Source organism: Tursiops truncatus, chromosome 19 (genome assembly GCF_011762595.2).
Source record: "Tursiops truncatus isolate mTurTru1 chromosome 19, mTurTru1.mat.Y, whole genome shotgun sequence".
In the NCBI taxonomy this organism is placed as follows: Eukaryota; Metazoa; Chordata; class Mammalia; order Artiodactyla; family Delphinidae; genus Tursiops; species Tursiops truncatus.
In genome coordinates, this window is record NC_047052.1 from 28,302,364 (window position 1) to 28,329,132 (window position 26,769).

At 46.1% G+C, this 26,769-nt stretch overlaps 1 protein-coding gene across 1 annotated transcript in view; it reads left to right on the forward strand.

The window, feature by feature from the left end:
* The first annotated feature begins 56 nt into the window (after positions 1 to 56).
* LOC117309140 (guanine nucleotide-binding protein G(o) subunit alpha-like) overlaps positions 57 to 26,769 on the forward strand; it is a 146,586-nt gene continuing 119,873 nt past the window's right edge. The window contains exons 1-2 of the mRNA XM_033845362.2: positions 57 to 907; positions 1,126 to 1,168. Coding sequence (XP_033701253.2) covers positions 790 to 907; positions 1,126 to 1,168 — 161 coding nt within the window. The 5' untranslated portion in view covers positions 57 to 789. The remainder of the gene's footprint in view (positions 908 to 1,125; positions 1,169 to 26,769) is intronic.

Sequence of the window (26,769 nt, forward strand, 5' to 3'; positions counted from 1 at the left end):
CCCCGCCCGGTCTGTGGAGCGCGCGCGCTCGCTCGCTCGCTCTCCCTTCATTTTTTTTCTCCCCTCCCTCCCAGCCTCTCTCCTCTCTCGCTCCCCCTCGAGCTCCCGGCTGCCCGCGGCTCCGTCGCGCTCTCCCTTTCTCTTCGGTAGGCTCCACCGAGCGATGCTAGCTCTGGGAAACAGCGACGCCGTCTCCCGCTAGAGACCTGCCCCCCGGCCCGGCCCCTTGCCCAGCCCTGCCCAGCGCGCGGGGGTCGGCGAAGGCGCCGCGGACGCACCGACGGCTGAGGAACAGAGATGCAAATACACTAGCAGCACCCCCTAACTCACTCCCTCCACACCCCGCGCCGCCTCCTCCTCCGGCAGCAGCGGCAGAAGGACCCACCCTGCCCACCACCCCACCCTCCGCCGGCTCCGGCTGCGATTCCTGCCTCGACAATTATTTTATTTATTTTGGGTCGTGCACAAGCCTCAGTGCCTGCAGCTCGCGCCTCCTCGGACCGCGGGCGCCTCCTCCCTCGGCTCCGGAACCCCAGACCCCGGACACCCTCGCCTCGACACCCCCAGAGCCCCGCCAGCTGCCGCGAGTCTCCGCGGCTGGAATCCTGTTAGAGGCTGTCTTTTTTGGGGGTTCTGCTTTCCCGACATTTTTGTTTTCAGCCAAGGGGAGGCTATCGTGATTTTTTCCCCTTTGAGCCCAGGCTCTGCTTTCTGGGGGGGTGGGGGGCGCGCCGAGCCGGGGAGCCGTGCCAGCCGAGTCGTGCGGGCTGTGGCAGGGAAGGGGCCACCATGGGATGTACTCTGAGCGCAGAGGAGCGAGCCGCCCTCGAGCGGAGCAAGGCGATTGAGAAAAACCTCAAAGAGGATGGCATCAGCGCCGCCAAAGACGTGAAATTACTCCTGCTGGGTAAGGACCGGGACTGCCACCCCCATCCCCCGACCCTGGCCACTCTGCACCCCCCCACCAGTCCCCCCTCCACTCGCTCCTGGGGAGACCTGGTCCCCGAGTTGGCACCACCATGTGCCCAGGATCGCCCACTCCCTCGCATGCCTTACCCCCCAACCCCCCACCCCGGTCCCCTAAGCTGACACTCACCAAATTTTCCCCCCTGTCTGTCCCAACAGGGGCTGGAGAATCTGGAAAAAGCACCATTGTGAAGCAGATGAAGTAAGTCCCTGTGGCATTGGGATTTGTACTTTTATTAAGTATAATTTTTTAATAATTTTTATTACCTTGCTCACTTCACATTGATCTCCAGGCCTGGTTTTTAATTAGTGCACACACGCACACGCATACACACACCTGATTTGACTCCCCTCCCCCAGGCCCTACGTTGGTTCTGGGTCCTCCACCCCAACTCCCAGGGTGGGTGTTTTTTTCTCCGGGCTGAGGTGGAGGGAAGGGGAGCGCCTGTAGTTGTATGAATGACAGTGTCCGCCATATTGATCAGAACATCACATTATTGGCATGATTATGATCATTACTCTTGATTGTGTGGTGTTTCCTGTGTGTCGCTGCGTCTATTTCTATCTCTGTGTCTCTGTATCATTCTGTCTCTATTTCTCTCTTCTCCTTCCTCCACCCCCTACTCCATATCCATAATCCCACTTCCCCCTACTCTTCTCCTGGGGCAGTGATTTTTGAACTTGGCTAAAACATGGAGGGGACCCAGCCCTAGGCTGGGGTGGAGTATCAAGTGTCTGCTGTTCATGGATTTGGTGCTGAATTAGAGGCTGTGGTTTCTGCCCCTCCTCCCCACCCCCAAAGGACGGAGGTTAGGGGAAGGGGCGTGTGGTAGGGGAGGGGGTGGGTGTTCAAGCGAATGTGGCTGGCACAGGTGTATCCAAGGTAGAGGTGGAAGGAGGACGCTGGCTGTGAGGCTGAATGCCCGCTCCTTGCTGCTCCCCCGCCTTTCTCCCCCATCCTCCCAGCCTTTGCTCTCCTGACACTGGCAGTTTTCGTTCACTCTATGGCCTTTATCAATGTATTTATTTACACTCTGCATAGGCTGTGTTCCATGTAATCTACCCACAATGCGGATTTCAGGCCCCACTTGCTGCACCACCCCCTTCTGCCTTAGGTATTAGTTTCCCCTCCTAATTAGCTGGGGGTGGATTTGAGTGATGGTTGAAAATTAAAACAAAATGGGATATTCCTTCCCTTCCACACTTTCTCAGTAAGGAGCCTTGCCCCTCCTTCCTACTCCCAGGCTTGATTCTTGCCCCATCCACTCCTGGTTAGCAGTTCCTGGTGAGCCCACAGGCAGCTTTGCTTGGGGAGGGGGTGACCTTAGGAAAGGGGTGCGCGCCCTTGGGCCTCCTAGCCCCGCTGCTTCCGTTGGCCTCTCGGTTCGGGACGGAGGAGTTCGTTAAGACCTTTTAGCGAGGATTCCACGTCGCTTTGCTGTGACACCTTCGTGCACACACAGCTCCTAATTAGGGGTTGCTGTGCAGTAAACAAAAATGATTATTTTTCAACTTGACAGAATAGCCGAAGTTATTGCATCCCGTAGGAAAACAATGGAAAGTAAAAACCCCTTTCGCAGAAAGGTGGGTGGGAGACGAAGCATGCTTGCGGTTTCAGAACCAAGATGCAAAAAAATCTTGCATGTGTAACAGGCATGACAAGCGGGTTCTAGGCGGCGCCATGATGGTAGGGAGTAGCGACTCGGAGACAATTTCTCCCGTCTGCTTGACGTGTTCTTATTTTTGTTCGAGAGCTCCCTGGGGCTTTCTGTGCAGAGGCCCCTTGGCTTGCCGCACCCAAATTATCCACGGGTAATTTGGCCTGGGGCTTCTTTGAAGCTTGTGCAACCCAAATGGATGGGAAGGCGGGGCCTGGGGAATTGCTCGTTGCAACAAGGTGCATGTTGCATCTGCCTGGAGCCCTTGCAGGTCGGTAAGTGCAAGCAGCACCACCCCTTTCTCCCTAAAGGGGACGTTTCAAAACTTCAGAACTCTGTAATCTGCAGTGGCAGGCTTGCAGCCCAGTGGAAGCCCCAGCCACCGGAGCTGGGTGAGGTTTCAGGCGCTGCGAGTGGTGGACAGCGCCCAGCCGAGGCTGGAAAAGTCGAGGAGGCTCAGCTTGGTGGCGCTCGGCTCGGCTCGGCGCAGGCTGGGCGCGAGGCTCGGAGGGACTCGGCAGTGTTCGGAGCCGAGCCGGGACCTCGGCGGAGAGAGCCGAGCCTCTTCGAAGGAGGCCGAAGGCATTCGGAAACGCTCGGTTGAGGGAAGCGGGGATGGAAGCGGGGTGTATGCTAGAGTCTGGAAATTAACTTTGCATCTGCCAAAGCACCTCCTTACCTGCTTTTCCTGAAAAAGCTCCATAACTTAGGTTGATTTAATAAGAAGTTTAAAAATATATACTGAGTACCCTGAAGGATACCTCGCCTTTTTTATTCAAACAGAGGCACGCTCTCCAAGGAGATAGGCGTGCCATTTTAGAATGAAATTTCCTAATTATGTACTGGGGCAGAAAATCTTAAATGAAGGCTGTATTTAGACTTCTCCGGGAAAGTCTTCTGCGTCTCATCTTTGGTTACACAGAGGAGGGAGGGGGGGAAAAATCAAGCGTTAGATATTTCAGATGGTTAAATCAGACGTCCTGGCAGTTTCTCTCTTTTCCCTGCACTCCTCCCTTTATCACCTGACAGGACGCCTTTTTGGAGAAAAATAACAGGCAAAATTGAGATTTTGTAGGTAAAACTGTTAGTATATTTTTTAAAATACACCAGTTCTCTTTAGGAAATGAGTTAAGTTTGCTCAAAAGGTGAGACAGAAAGATTTCTGGCCCATGTTAATTTTGCCACAAGGGACCCTAGTGTCCTATCCTGAAGCATTCATGAATAGTAGCTTTTCCTGTGAGCCCTCCAGCTTGGCTTGAAATAAATCAGATCAGGGCCTTGTGCCAAGCTGGATGCAGGACTTGTTTTATTAACCACAAAATGTGGGATTGGTGTCTCTGTATCCTAGTGACAAATTCTTTTGAGCCTTCCCTTGAAGAGGTGATTTTCCAGATTGCCACTTGGGTGAGAGTCACTTGAATCAGGCGAACTGTACTATGGGTGGGGCTGGCCCTGAAAATCTAGGTGGCATTTACAGAACGCAATTTTGGACTTGCCTGGCCAGTACGATTGGTTAACAACCTATCAGACCATACTTACGAGTTAATCAGGATGCTCTTTTATTTCACCCAGGCAGATGAAATTAGAGCGTTCTCTGTGAGTGATGTCCTGTGAGAACTTGATGACTTCCTAATGGGGACTGGGGTTTAATAGCCCAGCCTGTTGCATTGAGAGGAAGAATATTGATATTGAGACATCTCCAGATCCTTTTTAATCAGCATTTCCAGAAGAGCAAAGAGCCACTCCATTCAGCATACATTCTTATCCACATTATGGCGTGCTGATTAGAAGACGGACGGGGCTTCCATATATGCCTGTAGTAACTGAAATTATATTACAAAGGCCTGGCTGGCAGATGCTGTTTAGAACAAAGTGTTAACACCCATACCAGCCTAGGAACATTGCAGGGAAACTGACCTTTGACATTCTTTTGCTTGAAACATGTTGCAGTGGGAAACTTGCATCCATTAAGAGGGCTACATGTTAGACTGTCATTTGAAAAGCGCGATTCTTAATACTTTATTAAAATTTTCATTTGAAAATAGCTTGCTAGGTTTTTTTTCCTTTGTGTATGGATTGTGAACTAGTGTTTGGGAGCTCTGTGTCAGACAATCCAGAACATTTCCATACTGAGAAATAAACAATGATCATTGAGACGGCAGAATATAATTTTACACATACCCTGAGTAATCAGTGACGTTTTATGTGTGACATTTTAAATAATTTTGGTTGTTAGGAGCTCCTGACCTCACCTGTGATACAGCCTCATCATTTTTGCAGTCAATCAGGGGATTCTTTTATTCCAATTAATCAAAATTTTAACAGCAAGTGTTAATTTTATTTAATCACCAAAACCCTCTCAAAGAAATCTCTTAAGGCATTATATATGGAATCAACAGAATCACTTTAAGTGACTTCCCATTCTGAGCAAATAGTGACAACTACTTGGACCGTCTACCTGATGAAAATGTAAAATGAACTGTGGAGTTGCTATGGACACCACAGTTTGTCCTCATTTGAGATGTTGAGTTTTCTGTGATGTCATATTCAGGCTATCTGTTGTCTCTGGAGCATTAAGTGAATTTTTAGGGAGCTAGAGAGTCCGAAGGTGGCAATTGAGGCATGGCTTGCTAGCTGGTAGGCTTTATATAAGTGAACACAGTAAAGTGGAGCACTTTGGATGTGTGTTCCTTTCCAAGGTGCTTGCTCAGTGCCACTGGTAAAACAAAATTTAAGGATTTGGTGAAGACACCATTGCTCATACAAATATCCCAGCCCTTCCAGTAGGATTGGAGTCCAAGGAGAGACCCTACCAGACAGGGAAGACAATCTTAAGATTGCCAAAAGCTGGTGGTTTCCTCCTACCAGCTGACCCTGACTTTGTAATTAGGGTGTTTAGTCTTTGGCTTAGGTTCAGGGCAAGCCTGTGTTCATTCAGCACACCACTGTTTGGCACCTGCTAAGTGGCAGGCGTGAGAGGAGTTGAACAGCAACTTGCAGCCATTACTCAGTAAAAGTACAGTCATCTGAAAGGGCGTTTCCTGCACATCCCCAAATGGTCCCATGTTGGGGCAGCACTCCACTGAGAGCTCCTCGATCTGTGGACTTCTTGTTTCTGCAGTCATCTCTTTTGCGGCTTTGCTCCCCCTCCCCTTCCTTCTGTCTCCATGTTTATTCAAAGGGATGCACCTTGCTCTCTGGAGACAGTGTGAGCGCAAACAGAATGTCAGATCAAGTAGCAGATGAGTTTTCCTTTGCTGATGGATGGTGCTCTCTCCCTCCTTACTGTTCACTGAGCTGTAAATACCAGCAGACCTTCCTGCCAGAAGAGTAGCAAACAGTCCACCTGATCGCCTCAGGAATCAGCTGTGGAATTCTTGAACCTCAGTCACCTGTTGGATTCTGAAATCGAACCCGTGTGCTTATTGAAAGGGTTGTTGCTGATGAGATTAAATGGATGAAGCTTCATGCAGGATTGACAAGACTCCAGAGGAATCCAGAATTTCTAGTCCGTGTGGGGCTAGATTAGATTTATAGTGCCCAGAGTCAGAGGACTGTCTTGTTTTTTTAGCACTTGGAACTCCCCAGATTATATCATGCATCTTAGCCACACCTGCTAAAGATAGGACAGGATCACTTATGTTTTTCAGCTTCTCACTGTTAATACTGGAGATTTAATATGAGTAGAATAAGGTCATATTTTTCTGACATGTGCTCAGTCAATCTGGATGCAGGGACTTGGTTCCCTCTCTCCCAGGGTGTTCTAAGTCTCTCATGTCTTACAAAGCTAGACGGACCATTATCGCAAGAGCACATTTTGATCTGAAAGACAGTAGACAAGCTGGTGAGGAGGTGATTTCAAACTGAAAAAAACATTTTGGAAAGAATTACCCCAAAATATGACACTAGCAAAGAACAACTTTTGATTTTGAAAAAATTTTTAAGATGTGCACGTATGTGTATGTTTACGTACATACTACATGGATTTTAAAATGGTTAGCAGATGCTGTAAGAAGAGCACTTCACCTCACTTTATTGACTGCATCATCATAAAAAGCTTGAAGGTGCTCAAACTGCATTCTAAGAATTTGTTCAAACCGGTATCACATTCTTATATTATTCTATGTTTCTCATTTATGCACAATACTGGTTAGGAAAGAAACCTCCTGAGAAATCAGTCATTAGCATAGCGGAGGAAGGAGAGAAAGGAGCAGTGACCTGTTACTGGTTCAAAGAGATAGGTGGATTCCTATTAGGAGAAGCCGTTTAGCATGCTTTTAAAACTGAGAGGCAGTTAGCAGCTTGGGCTCTGTAACAGGCTGCTTGGCTTTAAATCTTGACTCTACCACTAACTAGAAGTGTGCCCTTAAACAAGTTACTTTCTTGTGCCTCAGTTTCCTTGCCTGTAAAATGGGGCTGATCATAAAAATACCTAACAGGTTTGTGAATATTAAGTGATGTAATATATGCAATGCCCTTTTAACAGTTTTCTAGAAATCATTTTACACATGTCAGCTACAGTTGTGATTCCTTTGATTGATTAGTGGGTGTTCCCTTCCCATATGGAGTTCTCAAGTATGTGGGCCTTAGGTTGCCTGAGAGCCAGAAGCGGGGCGCTGTCGTTCACGCTCAGGGCTTCTTCCCCTTGCCTGCTCTGCAGCATCAGTTATATAACTAACTGTGTTGTCATAAGTGATATGACATTTTTGATGGCGCAGCTGCTTCAGCCCAGGAGGTTGGAGTGATATTACAGAGAGTGGGAGAGAGCACTGGACCAGGAGTCGAGATAGGTGGCTCTGCCCCTGCTGCTCTGGGGGCTCCGTTTCCTGGAGTAGTTGGCCCAGGGCTACCCCAAGCTCCTTTCCTGTTCTAAGTGAGCTGTGAAATTGGGAATTACCTTCATGTTCAGATTCTTGAGGTCTTTGATGCAAGGTTCTAAACATAGAAAAATCAATTCTGGCTCCCTCCTGAGGGGGTAGGGGGTACCCATGAAAGCCCTTTTAAGGCCAAGATAATTGCAGAATAGCAACCTCAACCACAGAGCTTTCTCAGCCAGGAAAGTCCTGAGAGGCATTTAGAGAAAACCACCTCTAACCAAACTTTTCATGCAGATGTGCTTCTCAAACCAAAGAGGAGGATCTGAAAGTATCCTGTGATTGAGAAACAGGATGTTTCTGGGAGGAGGGACCCAGTGACATGTTAAAGGAAGAAGTGTTTTGTCTGTGGCTTCCAGGATGCTTAGAAATGGAGACAGCCCTGACTTCCCCCCTGGATGGGAGGGCTACATAGACAGGAAGGCGCTTGCCCGGGTTCAGGTGCATAAGATCCAGGGAGTTGGGAGATTTGCAGAATAGTTAAAGGGGAGGCTCAGGAGAGCTGTGTTTTAATTTTGGCTCCTTCTCTAACTTGACTTTGGGCAAGTCGTTTAGCCCCTCTGAGCCTCAGTCTTTTCATCTCTTACTTAGGATATGAGCTAGAATTCCTCAGGCCTCTTTCAGGATTCTAGCTCAGTAAATGCAAAGAGAAACCTAGAAGCCTGAAATGCAGGGGGGAATAGTGGGAGTATTTACCGCCCACAGCTTTTATCTGCTGAGCCATCTTTAGTTCTAATTTTCTTTACAGAAAAGAGGAAAAACATTGTGCTTTTCATAGCACCAAAAAATTAAAGTAAAATAAAATCCTGCAAGGCTAATAGTCGGTGCCTTGAATTTGTCCCCCTGCTCGCTTGATTTCTCAACCAAAAATAGAGGAAAGGGAGATAATATATTTAAGGATAGGACTGCATCACCAAGAATTTACCCTGGATTCCCTGCTGATGACTTAGCCAACAGATAGGTTTTCTGTGGAAAATTGTTACTTACGGGAACAACTTCCCCATGCTGTAAAATCAACCTGGGCCACCTGCCTCCAGAGTCTTAGAGCACTAATATTTATTACACAGTGTAAATTAATTAGGTGTTTATGTATCTGTCTCTCTTGCTAGTCTGGGTGCCCCCTCCCTACCAGGTCTCCCTAAAGCAGGAATGGTGGCTTATTTTTGCTCATCATACAGCACTGAGCCCAATGTCTGGCACAAAGGAGGTGCTTAATAAATGTTCATTGAAGAAAAGAGAGAAAGAACTGAGGTGCACAAAGAATGCAAACTCATTTCTACAAAAGACGGAATAATAATATTGAAAGCCTTTGATGGTCATAGACTGTGTTCATCATTTTCAATCCCATCTGTTATCCTCATTTGTTTCTTCTCATCAACCTATGAGGAAATACAGTCATCAATTCCATCTTACAGATGAGGAAGTGAGGCTCAGAGAAGTTAGGTTAACTGTGTAACTTAACGTCACACAGCTTAGTAAGTGACAGCAATGTATTGAGATCATGATTTGCCTAATTCCAAAACCTATGTCCTTTCCATTCTAACACCACACAGTTCTTACTAGACCACCACTAGTGTGGGCAATAGAGAGCTGGCAGGCCAGGACCCAGTACCCATCAGCAAACAGTATGGCACAAGCCTTGATTGAGGTCAGTGGCTGAGAGAATATCAAGTGGTTGGTTGGGGCTGGGTTCCTTCTGGAGGTGGAGGTGGTGGTCACCATCGTGTATCACATTCATTCTGACACCGGAGTGGCCCCTAATCTCCATCTGGACAGCTCCTGGAATCATTTTCCATTCCTGCCTCAGAAGTGTGGGCCATTAGTAGGTGGCAACAGAGAGGAGCTGCCACTGGAGGTTTAGGCTTTGGTGGAAGGAAGTGGTCGGAGAAGACTTGGGAAAGACAGGATAGTAGGATATCCATCCATTCAGCCATCCATCCATTAATCCATCTGCTCACCCATAAGCATTTACTGAGCACCTAGTGTGAGCTAGACATATACATGATGCCATGGAAGTAGGGAGGAAGGTCTTAGTCCCTGCTCTTGAGGAACTCAGCCTAATGGGAGGTATGTGTAAAAGACACTTACATCTCAGAGCAGGAACTGCCACGGGGCTGTGGGAGAACAGAGGGTGCCTTCTCTAGGCAGGAACATTGGCCAAGAGAAATGACACGTGGGCTGAGTCTTAAATATGAATGGTAGTTAGCAGGTGGAGAAAAGGAATGCCAGACAGAGGAACCAACATGTAAGAAGGCACTGAGATATGTCACCACATGGAACATGCTGGGAATGTGAAGTAATTTGGTTTGATTAGAACACAGTATATAAAAGGAGTGTCAAGAGATGGAGGATAAAAGATGAGACAGAGACCCGGTCGTGAAGGGCCTTGTTATTGTGCCAAAGACTTTGGATTTTATTCTGAGTATAATGAGATGCCACCAAACGGTTTTTTAAAAATTCAAGTATAACTGACATAACATTATATTAGTTTCAGGTGTACAGTGAGAGGATTCGGTATTTGTATATATTGCAAAATGATCACCACAGTAAATCTAGTTAACATCCATCACCATACATAGTTAAAATTTTTTACCTTGTGATGAGAACTTTCAAGAACCAGAGAATTTTAAGGAAATGGGTTGGCAGGATCACTTTGTGCGTTAGGAAGATCACCTATGTGGACTGGAGGAGTCAGGTTCTGAGGTTGGGCGACCAGATGGAAAGTTATTTCTGTGATCCAGGTGGGAAAAGATTAAGAACTAAACTCAAGTGGTGGTCGTGGGAGGTGGGAAAAGGAGATAGATTTAAGAGCTATTTGGGCGGTGCAATAATTGAATTTTTTTGATGATCAACTGGAATGGCATTGAGGAGGAACTACATTTTAAAGGATGTAGACAAAAATGAGTCCAGGATTCCTGGTTTGGGCCACTGGTGGGATGGTAGTGCCGTTCCCTGAGATAGAGAAATGCAGGAGGAAGAGGGAAGGCTTGAGGAGAAGAATGCTGACTTATTTTGGTCATGTTTGGTCATGATTCTTGTGGATCACCCAAGTGGAGATCCCTGGCAGGCAGTTGGATATGTGGATGAGGAGATAGGATGCACCTGGGGAGAAGGGTCAACTTGGAATTCTTTGGTGCTCATGGGCAGTGAGAGCCTTGAAAGCTGGGAATCTCACCAGGCTAAGTGAGAAGGGGAGAGAAGGCAGAGGATGCATCTCCCCCGCCACCCCACAGCTCCAGGAACTGAGAAACATCTAGGGAGGGGAGCCTGTGATGGAAACCAAGAAGGAGTGAGCTAAGAGGCGGAAAAGAAAATCCAAGGCAGAGCAGCATCATGGGAGCCAAGGAAGGAAAGAATTTCAAGAAGGCGAGGAAGTAGTTGAGTCGGATACTGCAAGAGTCAAATAAGATGAAGACTGGCAGGTGACCACTGGGTCTGAAAACTTGTTGGCAACCTTGGCAAGAGCAGTTTCAATAGAGGGACGGGAGAAAAGCCAAACTGCAGTGGGGTTAAGCATGTGGGATTGAGGAAGTTGAGGCCACAAATGGAGTCTCCTGGAAAAGAAACTGGAACTGTAGAAGGAAGAGGGGAGAAGGGTGGAGGGCTCAGGGAGGATTTATTTGATCTCATTTGGCTCCCATGCGGGGACTTGGATCCACTGAGAAGCCGTAAAGAAAGAGTCCAGACCGAGGGAGATGCGGAAGGTATAGGAAAGAGGAAGTGGTAGAAAGAGCAGAGCCCCAGGAGGATGGGCAGGGAGGAGGGGGTGCAGAGTATGGATGGGCAGCTTAATCTGGACATGAATGTGCATCTCCTCCCCTGAGACTGACAGGAAGGCCATAAGCATGGGGTGTGTGTACAGAAATTTGGGGGTGGGATGGTGGGGACAAGAAGTTGGAGTTCTTGCCTTATCGTTTATTCTTCTCTGTGAAGTGGGAAGAATTAAAAAGCAGCTGAGCTCGTTTACCAAACACCAAAGGCTGGTAACCTTTGTTCTATTCAAACCACTCATTCATTTACTCAGTATTTATCTAGCACCTGTTATGTGTTAGGCACTGTTCTAGGTGCTTGGAGATTCGGTGGTGGGCAAGTCAGTCCCAGGGGAATCAGGCAATGACTTCACAAAGAAATAATTGGACATAGTAATTGCAGACTGAAACTTTGCGTGAAGCCTTATACTGATCACATAGGAATCCAATTCCTGCCCTCAGAGAGTTGGATCAGTTGGGGGAGACAATCAGTGCACAGAAGAGGCAAAACTGGAATTTGATTTGGACAAGGGCTCAGGATTAAGCCTGGAGGCAGCAGGTGGAGAAATGAGAGTTCAGTGGAACTGGGTTGTTCTACTCTGCCCAGATTCCCTCATTCCAGGCTGTCCCCGTGGGGCTGTCATGACTACCCCTGCTGCTTGAAAATAGAAATGGGCATGTGACCCAGGCCTTGCCATTCACAAATTCCCATTCCCCTGGCCATAGTGATCTTTCCAGGGGATGTGGTGTGACTCAGTCCAGGTTGAGCAGAGTCCTTCTCTGGGATTTTATAGTTACTATGAGAAAGGAGCTCTTCATCTGGGATCCCAGAAAGGTCCTCACTGGGTTGGATTGATGAAAGCCCGGAGCTGTCTGTGGCCATGTTTCCACATCTCCATTACTCTGTGCAGGAAGGAAGTTTACCTATTGTGGGAGAGACTTCGGGGGATGAGGGAATGGGGGGAAGAGAGAGAGGGGTTTCCAGAAAGACCTTTGATGATAATTATTGTATTCTCTGAAGCTGGCTCTATGCACTGAACAGTTACATGAACCAATAAATCCCTTCTTTCACATAAACTAATTTGAGCTGGAATTCTCTCCTTTACAACCAAAATCATCTTAAAAATGGGTAAGGCCTTCCAGGAAGATGAAACAGTATGAGCTGAAGCACAAAAGCAAGACTCAAACATGCAGGGCACCGTCATGGGGTAGTGGACAGTCTTATGTAACTGAGGAGTTGGGGTTTGTGGGAATATGAGAAGTGTGGAAAGGAAGAGTGGAGCTGGATTGTAGCCTTCCCTGAGCATTTCGCTACGGGGTACACACTGTGAATACATGGTAGGGTGCACTAACCTCCTCCCTACATGGTAGGGTAGTAGAGTGCCAAGTCAGGAGAGCTTGAAGAGGGAGACTAGAGAAGAGGCTCAAGAGCAGAAAGAGATTTCTGTAGTCTGCACTAGAGGATTGCTACGAAAGGCAATGAGGAATTGGATGGGGGAGAGATTTTAGAGGCAGAATAAGTGAGACCTGGTGTCTAGTTGAATATGGGGAGAAAAGAGCAGATCAGAAGAGTCCTCCCAGTTTTGAACCTGGATTTTGGAGTTTAGTTATGCCGTCAAGTTAGGAAGCATAAGAGCAGGGAGAGGAGTAGCAGAGGGAAGATGGCAAGTCAGACCGCAAGCACGAATTTCCGGTCCTTGTAGGATAACTTCTGTGTTCACAATGTTCAGTGGTTTTCTTGGGGAAGAGAGGTCGGGGCTGGAAGGAGAGTAGGGGACTCTTGGCTGCCCTGTGTGGTAAGACCATGAGAGTCAGTGGATGCAGTGCCCCTGGGGTGGGAATGCAGATGAAGAGGAGAAGGGGTCTCAAGGAAGGATTCCACCCCCACATTGTGGAGGTGAGGCAGGGGAGCCTGCCTTCGATAGACCCAGAGGTAGCTCCAACTGGGAAAAGGGGCTGGAGGTCAGAGGCACAAGAGGAGGCCCTGCCACGTGTGCTTCAGGAAGTTTTGTGTGGCGAGCAGGGTTCTGTTCCGTGGCATTGTCCAGTTAGATGAGGACTAAGAAACGGCTATTGTATTTTGGTGATTGAGGCTATTAGTGGCCTTTAAAAGAGCAGTTTCAGTGGAGGGGAAGGGATAAAAGCCAAATTCAAGAACATTTTAAGGTGGAGATAAGGCTGAACTGGGGTTAAGGAAACTTGAGTTCTACCCCAGCTCTGTCCCTATTTAGCTTGGTGGCCCCAGGCAAGTTCCTTAACTTCTCTAGGATTTAGTATCTTTACATATAAAATTAGGAGACTGGACCGAACGAGCTATAAGCTTCTGCTCAAGTCTTGAGGTCATAATTTAAGTTTTGCTATCCAGCAAAACAGATGTTCTCGTGGCAAAGGAATTCCCCGCCTTCTCCCTTGGCCACCCCCAACTGAGATAATAAATTATAAAAAAATTAAGCTTTCAGAACTCTAGTGCTAATTGAGAGAGAAAACTGGGACATCAGCTCAGGGAACTGTGGACACAAGTGCATGTCGTGTCCACGTGTACCCTTCGCTGAGCGCGTGGGGCCCTGCGAGGCAGGAATTTGTCTCATAATCTCTCAGGCTTTACAAGACCAGCGTCCTGTGTGGCTCTTCCCTGGGGAAGAGTGCAAGACAGAATAACCCCTGGGTTCCCCCTGCCTCTCTGAATTCACATGGATAGGAGAAAGAAGGCCCGTGAGCCTGAGCTGGCTGTGTGTGGGAGCTCCAGCTAGATGGGCAAAGAAGAGTTGAAGGGACCCAGGCCTCAGGAGAGAAACAAGCCTGATGGCTCCAGAGGGCCAGGATGGGAGAGGCCCCGGCTCTGTGTCCCAGGCACTCTGTGGCCCCATCATTGGGGACTTTGGGGAAGGGATGGTAGAATGGCAGTAGGGAGACCCTGGTTCGGAGTTGTGGCCAGTCCTCCTACCCTTTTTTTTCCCCCATGTGCATGCAATATAAGGCCTGTTTCTTCTTTGAATCTTCTTAGAGTTTCAACTACGTGGACCTCACTAGTCCCTACTTCTTTGGCACACGTGTGTTCATTCTGTGACTCCCAATGGAAGCCCAACCATGGGTTGGCGTTATTCTAAGTTTCTAGGAACGGAGCTCTTAATAAGACCTACAAGCTCCCTGCTTATTTTAGGGACCTTACAGCTTTAGAGAAGGGGGATAGACAGTAAACAAGTAAATGAATGAGCAAGGTCATTTCATGTTCTAAAGGAAGAAATAGGGCTCAAACAGTGGGGAGTGGTGAGAGGCGATGAGGGAAAGAAAGCTGGTCAGGAAAGAGCTGAGGAAGAGGGAAGAGCAGATGCAAAGCCTCCTAAGGCAGAAATGAGCAAAAAGGCAGCCAGGGAGGCCGGACCACAGGGAAGGAAAAGTAATGCGAAACGGGATTAAAGACGCAGGGAGGAGCCACCGTGCAACCCACGGAGAGGCATTTGGGTTTCATTCTGAATGCCATGGGGGCTTAAAACACAGGATGACTTGACCTGGCTTATGTATTAAAAAGATTCCTCTGCATTCTGGAAAAAGCAAAACGATAGGGACAGAAATCACATCACTGGTTTCTAGGGATGGTAGGAGAGAGAGATTGACTACAAGGGGGTAACAAGGGAACTTTTGGAGGTGATAGAAAATATTCTGTCTCTTAATTGGTGGTTACACAACTATATATGTTTATCAAAACTCATCAAGCTGTATACCCAAAAAGAGTGAATTTACTGTAAGTAAATTATACTTCAGTAAATCTGACTTGTAAGATGTCCGTTTTTTAGGAGTTCCCTGGTGGTCCAGTGGTTAGGACTCTGCACTTCCACTGCAAGAGGCACGGGTTCGATCCGTGGTCAGGGAACTAAGATTCTACATGCCACGCAGCACGGCCAAAAAAAAAAAAAGTACATTTTTTAATTAAGAAAAAAAAATTGCAGTATGCCTTAACAAAATACCTCTGGCTGTGTTGCTGCGTGGCTGGTGGATGAAAGAGCCAGCCTTGCACAGCCCAAGCAGTACACCCACTGCTGGTCTGACAGTTGAGCCTGTGTTGTGTGCTCTTCCTAAAGGCTTCCTTAAATCAGTTTATTGATGTGTGTTCCTAGTTTTCCTGTTCACATAGCTTTCCTTTACAATTGGCTTGAAAGCTCAATGTGGGTAGAAACCATCTGCTTGTTTTGTGTGGGCCCATGGTAGATGCTTATTACATATTATTTTCCTTACCTTTGAATGGTGCTCTAGAGTTTACAGGCTGCTTCTACATTCGTTAATTGCATTGGAGCTTTACTTACAACAGCCTTGTCAGGCCACACAGACATTCCTGTATCCCCATTTTATAGATGAAAAACTGAGGTGAAAATCAGTGTAGTACTATCAGGAAAGCATGAATTTTGGAGATCTTGGCTTTGCCATTTGTTGGCTGTCGTGTGCTTTGGGAAAAATCACTTCATCGCTCTGAACCTCGGTTTCCTAATCATTAAAAAGAGATTGAAAAAAAATTAAACTCATTGCAGATACACTGTGAGGATTAAATGTGGTAACACAGCTAAAAGCACTTAGCATAATGTTGAAGTTCCCTAAATGGTAGCTATTTGTAGTATTTTTACTATCAGTGAAAAAAGTGATGTATTTAAGGCAATATGGCCAGTACATGATGGAACCAGAGCCTAGTTTTTCTGACTCCAGGTGGGTCTCTCCTTCCATAACATCACTCAGTACGTTCTGCTGGTTGTCAGTTGATTGGTCTGGAGCTAATTACTTTTTTACCAACTCAGATCCTTCAGTGCAGTCGTTGATTAATTTATATTTGTTGGGCACTCACCATGTGCTCAACACTGTGTAGACACAGGATACAATGGTGAGCCAAGACAGCTCCATGGCTGCCCTTGAGGGCAGAGATGCCCTTAAGTTAATAGGCATTACAGCCAGCTGAGAGGTGGAGGATGCCGAGGGAGCATATACCTAGGTTTGGGGTATAGAAAGACTTCTGGAAGAGGTAACATTGAAACTTTTCTTTTGTAGCAAAAAAGCATTTTTGTGACATAGATTAATACATATGCAAAATGTGCATTACTCTTACATGTTTAGCACGTGTTTAAAAAGCATGCACTCGTGTAAAGAAGGTCCCTAAATATCCCTTCTTGATCGTAGCTCTTTCCCTCACTCCCCACTACCTTGATTTTCATGGTGTTTCCTTGCTTTTCTTTAGAGTTTGTCACCTATACATGCATCTTCTTATCAAACAGTTTATTCTTACCTGGTCTTGACCTAATTGGAATCATACTGTTATGTATTAAGTTGCATCTTTCCTTCAACATTGTATTTGTAATATTTATTCAAGTTGTTGTACATAGCTGTAGTTCATTTTTATTGCTATATAGTATTTTATAGCATTCTCTTCTGAATATTTATAATTTTTCTATGGAGCATTCACAAATATTTGTGTATACTCATGAATTTGCCATACATTATTCAGTTCACTGCTATATAGCTATACAGCATTATATACCAGCTCTGACTACCCTGCAATTTATTTATCCATTCTACTGTTGATGTGCCTTTGGGTTATTTTGAGTTTGGGACAATTATGAAGGATGCTGCTATGAATACCCATGTAGATTTATATCCTGAGGCACATACATTTGTAAATGGTTCTTTGGAGTAGAATTGCTGGGAATCTTCAATTATATTAGATAATGCCACATTGTTTTCCACAGTGGTTTTTCCATGTTACACTCTGCACTAGCAGAGAGAATTCCTGGGTTGTTCTAAATCCTTGCCGATATTTGGTGTTGTGAAACTTTTAAATTTTTGCCAAATTGATGGTGTATCTCATTGTGGTTTTACTTTACATGCTCTGCTAATGAGGCTGAACAGCTTTTCATATATTGATTGGACATTTTGGATTTCCTTTTCTGTGAGGCACCTGTTCTTTTGTTACTTTTTTACAATTAGGGGTTTTTTCCTCATTAATTTGTAGGAGTTCTTTATATGTTCTGGACAATAGTCCTTTTCCAGTTTTATTCATTATAAATATTACCGTCCTTTGTCCTTTCACTTTGTTAATGATACACTGTGATTTTAAAAAGTTCTTATTTTTATGTTGGATTTTTCAGTCTTCCCCTTCTTGGTTAGTGTTTTTTGTGTCCTGTTTAAGAGATCTGTGTTTTACTTTGAGATGGCAAAGGTTATCCTTTTTCTCCTTCTTCAAAAAGCTTTGAAGCTTTTCCCTTTCATATTTAGGTGCTTAATTCACCTGCAGTTGATTCTTGTATATGGTGTTAAGATAGGATTCCAGTTTCATTTTTTTTCCTAAATGGATACCCATTTGTCCCAGCACCACTTGTTGAAAAAGAGATTTTTTTTCGGTCACTGTTCTGTAGAACCACCTCTGTCATAAATCAAATGTTTATATACACAGGGACCTGTCTTTTGACTCTGTGTTCCATTCCATCGGACTCTTGACTCCTAGCTCATTGCCACACTATCTTGATTACTGTAGCTTTATAACAGGTCTGGATATTTGGTTTAGTAAATCCCCCCCACCTTGGGCATCTTGGCATCTTCATGAGTGTTTTGGCTGTTCTCAGTCCTTTGTGTTTGCATGTAAATGTAAAAATCAGTTTGTGTCACACACACACACACACACACACACACACACCCCCACTGCTATTGGGATTTTGAGTAGTATTTCTTTCTTTCTAATCTGTTTGGGTAGAATTGATATCTTTACATCTTGAGTCCTCCTGATCTATGAGCATGTTACGTTTTACCACCTATTTAGGTTATCATAATTTTTCCTAAAAATATTTATAATGTTTCCCATAGAGGGCTTATATACTTTCTGTTAAATTTATAGCTGGATACTTGATATTTACAATGGTCTTATAGTTGCTCCTTTTAATGAATAGCATTTTTAAAATTTTTATTTTTTGTTGACACTAATAGTTTATTTTTTTAATTGTGGGACAGTTGACTTTAACATTATATTAGTTTCAGGTGTACAACATAATAATTTGATCTTTGTATACATTGTGAAATGATCACCACAATAAGTCTAGTTAACATTCGTCACCATACATAGTTGCAAAAATTTTTTTTCTTGTGATGAGATCTTTTAAGATCTACTCTCAGTAACTTTCAAATATGCAATAATGAAGTATTACTAACTATAGCCACCATTCTGTACTATATGTCCCTATAAAATAAATGTCCCCATGACTTATTTATTTTATGATTGGAAGTTTGTACCTTTTGACCCTCTTCACCCATTTTGCCCCCCTGCCCCTGGCGGCCACCAGTCTGTTTTCTGTGTCTGTGAGCTGGGTTGGGGTTTTGTTTTTAGAGAGTCCATGTGTAAGTGAGATCGTGTGGTATTTGTCACAACATTTCAGATACTAATTTAACTGTTCTACCGTTGTTGGTATTTCTTGGTCTTGATATTAGATTACTCTTCTAATTTAGACAGATACTCAATTTTAGTGTTATCATCTAAATTGACTTGTGCTAAAAACAGAACGCTCTGAAGGGTGTTCTCATTAAACATTGCCAGCACCCAGAATCTGTACGGTGTACAGAATATCTAGCTTGTTTGCCTCCTCCCTCCCTCCCTTCCTTTGACATAGAACTATTCTCTTTATCCTCTTCCCTTTCCTGAATCCCAAACTCCCCCTACTCTGCCCCACTCCAGGCAGGAATACAGCTCAACTGACATGCTTTTAGCAGCAACTATAGCAATTCAGGTCTTTTGACTGGAAAGCCTTCCTAAGGTGATGGTATAAGCATTTGAATTGCATTTTGTATCTGTTGCTGGTATATAGAAATACAGTTGATTTTGTGTATTGATTTTGTATTCATCAACCTTATTTAATTTTTATATAAATTCTAATGGTTAATTGTAGATTGTGAGGCCTAGAGAAGGGGGTGAACTGTCCAGGTTCCCATGGCTAGCTAGTACCAGAGCAAGAATGAATGTGCTCCTGTTTCTCCCTTGACTTCTCAAGGGAGAATGTTCAGGAAGGGCTGGGGGAAGCCAGTTGGGGAGAAGGAAATAACATTTATTGAACACTTATTATTTAAAAATGTTTAATATACATGATCAGCTTAACTCTTACTGGTGGCACGTTACTGGTTATCCCCATTTTAGAGATGAAGAAAGTGAGACTCAGGTTATCTGAAAGACTTGTTCAGCGTCACACCTTGGTTCATCGCTGAGTGGACATTCCAGAGTTGGAGGAGTCCTGTTGCTCTGTCATACATATACCAGTCAGCACACCTTCTGCATTCAGGTTTTGAACTCTCTGGGAACTCCTGTCCCCACCATGCTGTCTCCCAGGGCCCCAGCCCTTGCAGATCTGGGCTGCCGCTAATAAAGCTGTCCTAGCATTTTGGACTCAGGAAGGCCTGCTTATTGTCAGCTCTTGGGTTACGTTCACCCAAAGTCCCAAGATCAGTTTCTACCCCTGCCCCCCTACATAGTTCCCTCTCCACCGAGAAAATGAGTTCACAACGTGTTGGGTTCTAGGAACCAAATTAGGTGTTGCCCTGGGCCTCTCGTTTCAGTCCTGACTTGAAAATATGGTTGTGGTTTTACCACCCTGCTTTGTTATACAATGAATTAGAGCGAATTTATGGTTGCCGTCCTTCCCGGCACCCCTTTCCCCCAATCTCTCTGATTGTCAGGAGCTGCCTGCACTCAAGGAGGAGGTTTGCTGTTGCTGGCTGTGCAGAGGAGTTGTGCAATGCTCTGTTTGTGAATGCAGCCCAGCAGTGTTCTATTCAGTGTGACAGCTTCCTACTCTGGAACACACGGCCCTTCGCAGGGTGACTGTAAATTATGCAACCCCAGAGCTAAACAATGAGGAGTAGGGGGGAAAAGGAAGGGACAAGCTGGATTTTAGCCTGGATCTGAAATGTGAGTGTGCGGACTTAGGCTACTTGGCGATTGATGGGAGGAAGGTCTTTAGCAGTTGAGAAAAGCCAGGAAGTCCTGTCACAGTGCTACTTGTGAAAGTGGGTTTTACTTTTTTAAAAATGTAAATGTTCTTTTCAAACTCTGTTTATCAATTCAAGGAGACTTTTAGAAACTAGGAGAGATGTTTACAAAAGAAAGTAGTCATATGGTGTTACCAAAAGTAATTGAGTGCTGAACACAGTATTTAACCTTTGTCCTGGTGACCCCAAGTCATCATTTTTTGTTATTGCTTTGATGCTAAAAATCAGCAGTTCCCCAAAGGGTAATTGATGTGCAGACTGTTTCTGCCCTAGCCCCCCCCGCCCCCCAGTGGTCCTGGAATGCAATTCATTCTGCTTTGATATGCTTTATGTAACTTTCCGGTCTCTTCACTTGCTGTCATCTGTCACATCTTGCTCTTTCAGTGTTCCTACCTCATACGTTATTCCCCTTCTCTTCTTCTACTCTGAATCTGCAGTGGCCTGGAAAACAAAATGACTGGCTTTGTCACAATAGTGTGTAGGGCAAAAATAAATAGGATATAAGTGAGGACCTGAGGAACTCTTGTAAAGTAGAGTACTTGTGCTTTGGTGCCTGTACCTGGACTTTCTGCGTTTCTGCTTACTTATGACATGGGATTAAGTATGTAAAAATGAATTGGCAACCGTGAAATGCTCTATAAATGTAAGCGATGGTGACAAGGTTGCTCTTGTTGTGCAATCTGCTGCTCAGAGTTCTTCGTTGTCCTTCATGACTCCTGGCAAGGTTTCGATTCACAGAAATTGCTGGACATGTGGCTTCCAGATAAGAGTGATGTACTGTCATTTGTTACAAATGTTGTTGGCCTGACTTTAGCAGCAAGGAGGCTGGTATGAAGAATCTCTGTAGCAGAAGGGCTCTGCTTGGCCCTTTCTGTAAAATGGCATGGGTGTACCACACATGGTCAGGCTGCATGACAGGGTTCCTGGGGAGCCCTCCCCAATGGTGGGCACCAAGGATGTCTGCTCACCTGCACATGAACTTAAGGTCACTCAGCAAAGCCAGGCTGGATGCACTTGCTACTTTTTGGTCAAGACCTGCACTAGCAATTCTTCCAGGGAAGAGGGAATGTGAATTTGGCTATTTTCAGATGTTTATAGTCTTTGCACTGAAGTGTTTGAAACGCTTTGGTTAAAAAGCTTTCCACCAACATTATTGTTCATTCATTTTTTCACTCTTCAGGTATTTATTGAGGTCCTACCGTGTAGGAAAGGGGGATTAAAGAATGCAGAGGGGATGCTACAGTTTTTCAAAGTGGTCAGGGAAGGCCACACCAGAAGATGAAATTGGAGCAAAGACTTGATGGAGGTGAAGGAGCCAGCTGTGTACAGTGGGGAAAGAGTCTTGTAGGCAGAGGGAACAGAAAGCATGAAGGCGCGAAGTCCTGCTCCCGTGAGCCTAGCAGAGCATGCTGCGCGTGGGCTGTTTACAGAGAAGCAGCTTGGGCTGGAGGGTGCCACGCCTGCCTTGGTGTCAGCCCTGCCTGGTTGGAATCCTGGCTGTGCCACCTTCCAGTGAGTAGGTTTGAGGAATGTATGAAGCAGAGTAGAAAATAGTTGGCCCAGCACTAGGCACGTAATAATAATTATGGTTGTTATTCTTTACCAGTTGGCAAACATTTGATATGTGTAGGACTTGTTTCCTCATCTAGGCTGTAACCCTCCTGTGGAGGGAATCCCAATTCCTATTCTGTTCTACCCCACAAGCCAAATAGGTCCATGGTACACAGTGATAATGCGGGGCAAACTTACACCATAAGTAGAGCAAACCATTTACACTGTCATGGGTTTACTCATAAGTTGACTGTTGGGTGGGGAAGAAGTTTTCGCAGGGCTTATGTGAAACTCCACTATACGTATTTGATATGTATTATTTGTGTATGTGGGTCCCCAGTGGATTAAGAATGGCTGAGCGTATGAAACCACAGCTTTTTATTGAGCGCTGTTGAGAGGGAAGGGCCTTGCTGCCCGTGCTCCTGTGCGGGAGACTTCCATCTCTGGTTGTCCCACCTCCTCTCTCCATAGCCTAGGCCAGTCCCTCTTCTCCCTTTTCCTACAGATCTTGGAATTTTCAATTCCTTCCCACGGGTGCTAGGGCCAGGTCCAAGCAGTAGAGGAGTGCGCGGCAGGGCTGCAGTGCTAAGCCCTTCCTTCCTACACTAGGGGCAAAAAATCTAAGAGAAATAACATCTTGATCTAGGCAGCGGTTACACAGGTTATACATCTATAAAAATCTATTGAGCTGTACACCTAAGATTTATATGTCTTACTATGTGTAAGTTATATTTCAGTTTCTTAAAAGGTAATAATAGTGTGTTTTGTTAAGCAAAGGAAGGTCCAGAAAATTAAGCAACGCTCCTCTGAGTCTATGAGCCTCAGGAGAGTCTGATTCTGTGGGGAGCAGGGAACAGTGATCCGTGGGGAGATATTCGAGTCCTCAGAAGAGAAAGGCATGCCCCACACAGCCTAGTTTTCCCTACTTAGCTGCTAGCATCAGCCATCTGTGAACCTCCCTCATCCCCCACATTTGCAGCTGGGGGTACAGGACTGGCAGGAGATGCCCCAGCACCCACTTTAGATGCCCTGAACTGCCAGCATGTGAGTTCACAGCCACAGTCCTCTCGCCTGCACAAACCTGCCTGCCATTGTGAAGTGCAGGCGCTCAAGTCCTATCTCTGCTGCTTGCCAGGTGAGGAATCAGCAAGTCCTAACCTTCTCTGAGCCTCACGGGGGATGGCGGGTTATCCCCTGTAAAATGGTGATAAGACCTGTGTTATCAGTCTCATATGGTTGCCAGGAGTAGCAGATGAGATCATGGAAGTGAAAGTCTCATATAAACTATCAACAAAGTGGACTCCCAAGCCCAGCTTCTTCCCCCGGGTTTTGAGGGCAGTAAAGCCCAGTGGTTCAGTGTGCAGGCGCTAGAGGCAGACTGGCCTGCCTGGCCCTGCCACTTACTAGCTGCATGACCTTGGCAAGCTGTTTACCCTCCTGTTGCCTCAGTTTCCTCAGTTGCGAAATGGGAATGATGGCAGCACTTGCCCCACAGCTTTGAACTAGGGATTGGATGAGGAAGTCCAGGTAAAAGCACTTGGCTCAGGGCTCAGTTATGCAGCTTGTGTTACCATGGGCAAGGCTCTCTGCTAAACCTTGAGAGGACATCTTTACTGGACAGAAACCGGAAAAAAACAAAAGCAAAAACAGAACAGGTCTTATTTGAATATAACTGCTTCATGAACTAGCTATATTTTCCATGACTGGGGGCTTGAGATTGATTATTTGCTGTATTTGGGAAGTTTTCCATCCTGAAACCTTTAATCTTTCGAGTTTACCTAATACATAGAGGTCCCCTGTGACATGTCCTTGCCTTTAGGAGTTTTTCTGCAGCATCAATTGTGAGCTCTCTGATTTACGATTCAGCGAAAAAGTGACAGACTGGATATTCTTGTTCAATTCAAAGTGATTGCTGCATAGTCATTTTTAACAGGACACCAGATTTAGCTAAACACTTGCAGTAAGGTAGTATGAATATTCAGTTCAGTATGCTGCCTATAGAGGCTTGAGCCTCTGTGGCTTTTTGTCGTGAGCCCGGATTCTAAAAACTCATACACAGCTGACATAATGGCTTCTGTGTCGCCTGAGGGGCAAGAGACCTCTGTCATTAGAGTCAAGCATTGACCCTTCCTTCACCCAGTTTTGAAGTGAGTATTTGTAAAGCCCCGGGCTGGAAACTGTAGGAAAATGCAGAGAAGGAGTAAGAAGGCCGATTCATTGAAGGCCTGCCAAGTGCCAGGTGTTTTATATGCATTAAGATTATTTAGTCATCAGACATTACACCGGGAGTTAGGTATTATGACTCCCTTTTTACAGACAAAAAAACTAAAGTAAGGTTAAGTCAGCTGTCCAGGGTCACTGTCTTGGGGTGTAGCCAGGAGGTGATCTCGAGAGCTTTCCTAGGACCCTTGGTTGCACTGTTCTAGGGGTGCCATTCCCATTGTGTTATGTATGACTGACACCCCAGGATCTTATTCCTGAGTAGCTTAAAAATCAAGTAGGAGAGATACAACATACAAGGAAGTTAACAACACATGATGAAGTTCGATAAGGAGCAGAGAACGAGCTCTGTATGTTCCGTGGAGGGAAGAGGCCCTTACTGAGGTGGAGGCAGGGTGGGTGCCAAAAAACTCGTAATCTGAAATCAGTTCTGTGTGCTTTGCGTTTTGTTCAGGTGTGTATTTCTGATATTTTCGGAATTGCCAAAAACAATTATCAAGCTGTGCCTGGCCCCAGGTGGGCTAGGAAGTCCACTCAAATGTACCACCCCTTCATTTCCTCCCTGTCGTTTGCCGGAGATGGAAGATGCCCCGCTGTACTGAGTAGAGCCGCTCTCCCCTGAAACTGGATGCCCGACTGGCACACACTTTATTGAGCAAGGAGGTGATTTGTATGTGGGCCTCAAATGTCTTTCCTGGTTGGTGGGGATGGACCATCACCCACCCTTTGGGTTCTTCCAGGGGTGTGAGTGGTAGGGAAGGGTAGGAAATGAGGTACCAACGTCAGTGGAGAAATCAAAAGCAGAGCATTAATGTTCTACGGCAGTTAAGTTTGGCAAGAAAGGTCCCAGCATAAAACTGCACAAAATGAGAGATGATGAGACCTGATGGTGAACTAGGGGCCCAGCCATGCTATCCACCGTGATAACTGGATCCATGAGCCAGCTTAAGAAGGGCATTTGCTTTGCTCCCAAGACAGCTCAGCAGCGACTTGCCGACTCCCTGTGGCCTGATTCCCTAGGACAGCCTCCAGGTTCTGCATGATCTGGCCCCTGCCTACCCCTCCAGGCTCTTCCCTTGCCGGTCGCCTTGCCTCCTTCTGTGCTTGAACCACAGTGATCTTTCTTCAGTTTCTGAAACAGACTCTGTGTGCTCTCTTTTATCTCCAGGACTTTGTCCATGCTGGGCCCTATTCATGGGGCGCTTTTTACCCCACTCTTTGCCTGCCCAAATCCCACTCACCATCCAGGCCTCAGCAGAGATGTCACTTCACAGAAGCCTTCTCTGAACCCTAGGCCACTGGCATTTCCATTGCACATTGAACAGACCGACCCACTGCTCCTTCTGTTGTCTTTCCATGGTTGGTGTGCACCCACACCATTTTTAATATGTGAAAGACACCGCTTTGAGGGAATGTGCAGAGTTGGAGCCATTCCTTGTGTCTACCCCCAGCCACACCTCTGAGCTGACCCACTCCAGAGAGCAGTCACTCAACCCTTGGGTCACTGTGGGCCATGACCACCTAATGTCAAGGCCTCAGTTGCTGGTGGAGATGTGGTGGACTCGGGGAGGGTACTGGTGCCCGATCACCACAGCGTTCCCATCCCATGGGATCTTGAGTTGAAACACCACACTGGGTTAAGATCTGCTATGATTTATCCTTCCTATTCCCCTGCCTTCCTGGAGCTCCAGAGACCTTCTGGCAGTGACTTCTCACCTAACCTTCCCCTCTCTGGCAAGACCCCAACTTAGGGAGGAGGCTCTTGTGTGGTTCAGAAGCCAGTCAGTCTTGGAAAGCTGAGGTGCCCCATCGCATCTCTGTTCTTGCTTCCACTTTCTCACAGCAAAAGGCTTCCTGAGGGGCCCTTGAGTTGGTCAGAGCATCATGACTGCAGTTGCCTTCCAGAAAACCAGAGGTCTTTAAAGACTTTTTTGTGTGTCAGATAATAAGAGATCTTTCCTTCTCCCACCCTATGCCCCATCCCCCATCCCCCAGATAAAGATACTAATACACAAAGAGGAAACTTAACTTTTCCTAGGTCAAGGAACATACCACAAGCTAAGACTTGAACCAACATCTCTTGACCATTGATGCAGGCCCTTGTCCATTGCCATGTTCTGCTTTTTGTGTGGCTCTGTCATGGCTCTGACTTCCTCTGTTCTCTGGAAGAATCCTGAAGCCCCCAGCCTGTGAAATAGCCCCTGAGAGAGAAACATCTGGAGGTGTGTACCAAAGGACCCAGAGCAGCAGGAAAACCTACCGCATGGCTCCTGTCAGTAGGGTAGGCCTTGGTGCCTTGGGCCCTCCAAGGCCTGAGAATTTGAGTTTCTGGAACTAGAGGAGGACCAGGTCAGTCCAGATATCCAATAGAACACAGGAAACGTTTATGTCATCCTGATGCTGAGAAACAATAGGACTGGAATGGTAGCCCCAGAAACACAACAGGAAAGGCAGAAGATGACAAAGCTCCCCATAGCTCCTTGGACAGCCATGCAGGACAAATGGCTCTGGCCTCTTTTTGCCGGTAAACTGAAGTTGGAGGCAGACCTGGGACCAGAACTGTAGGCCTCCTAGCCTGGGGGTCTGCCGTCATATCCACCTGCCTGCAAAAATTCACCCTCACCTCCCCCAGGCACCCTTTCCTCCCCCCATGAAGAAATCACCTCGGAGGGTGCTTTCAAAATCATTCTTTTAAAAATCATTTACTGGGACTTCCCTGGTGGCGCAGTGGTTAAGCATCTGCCTGCC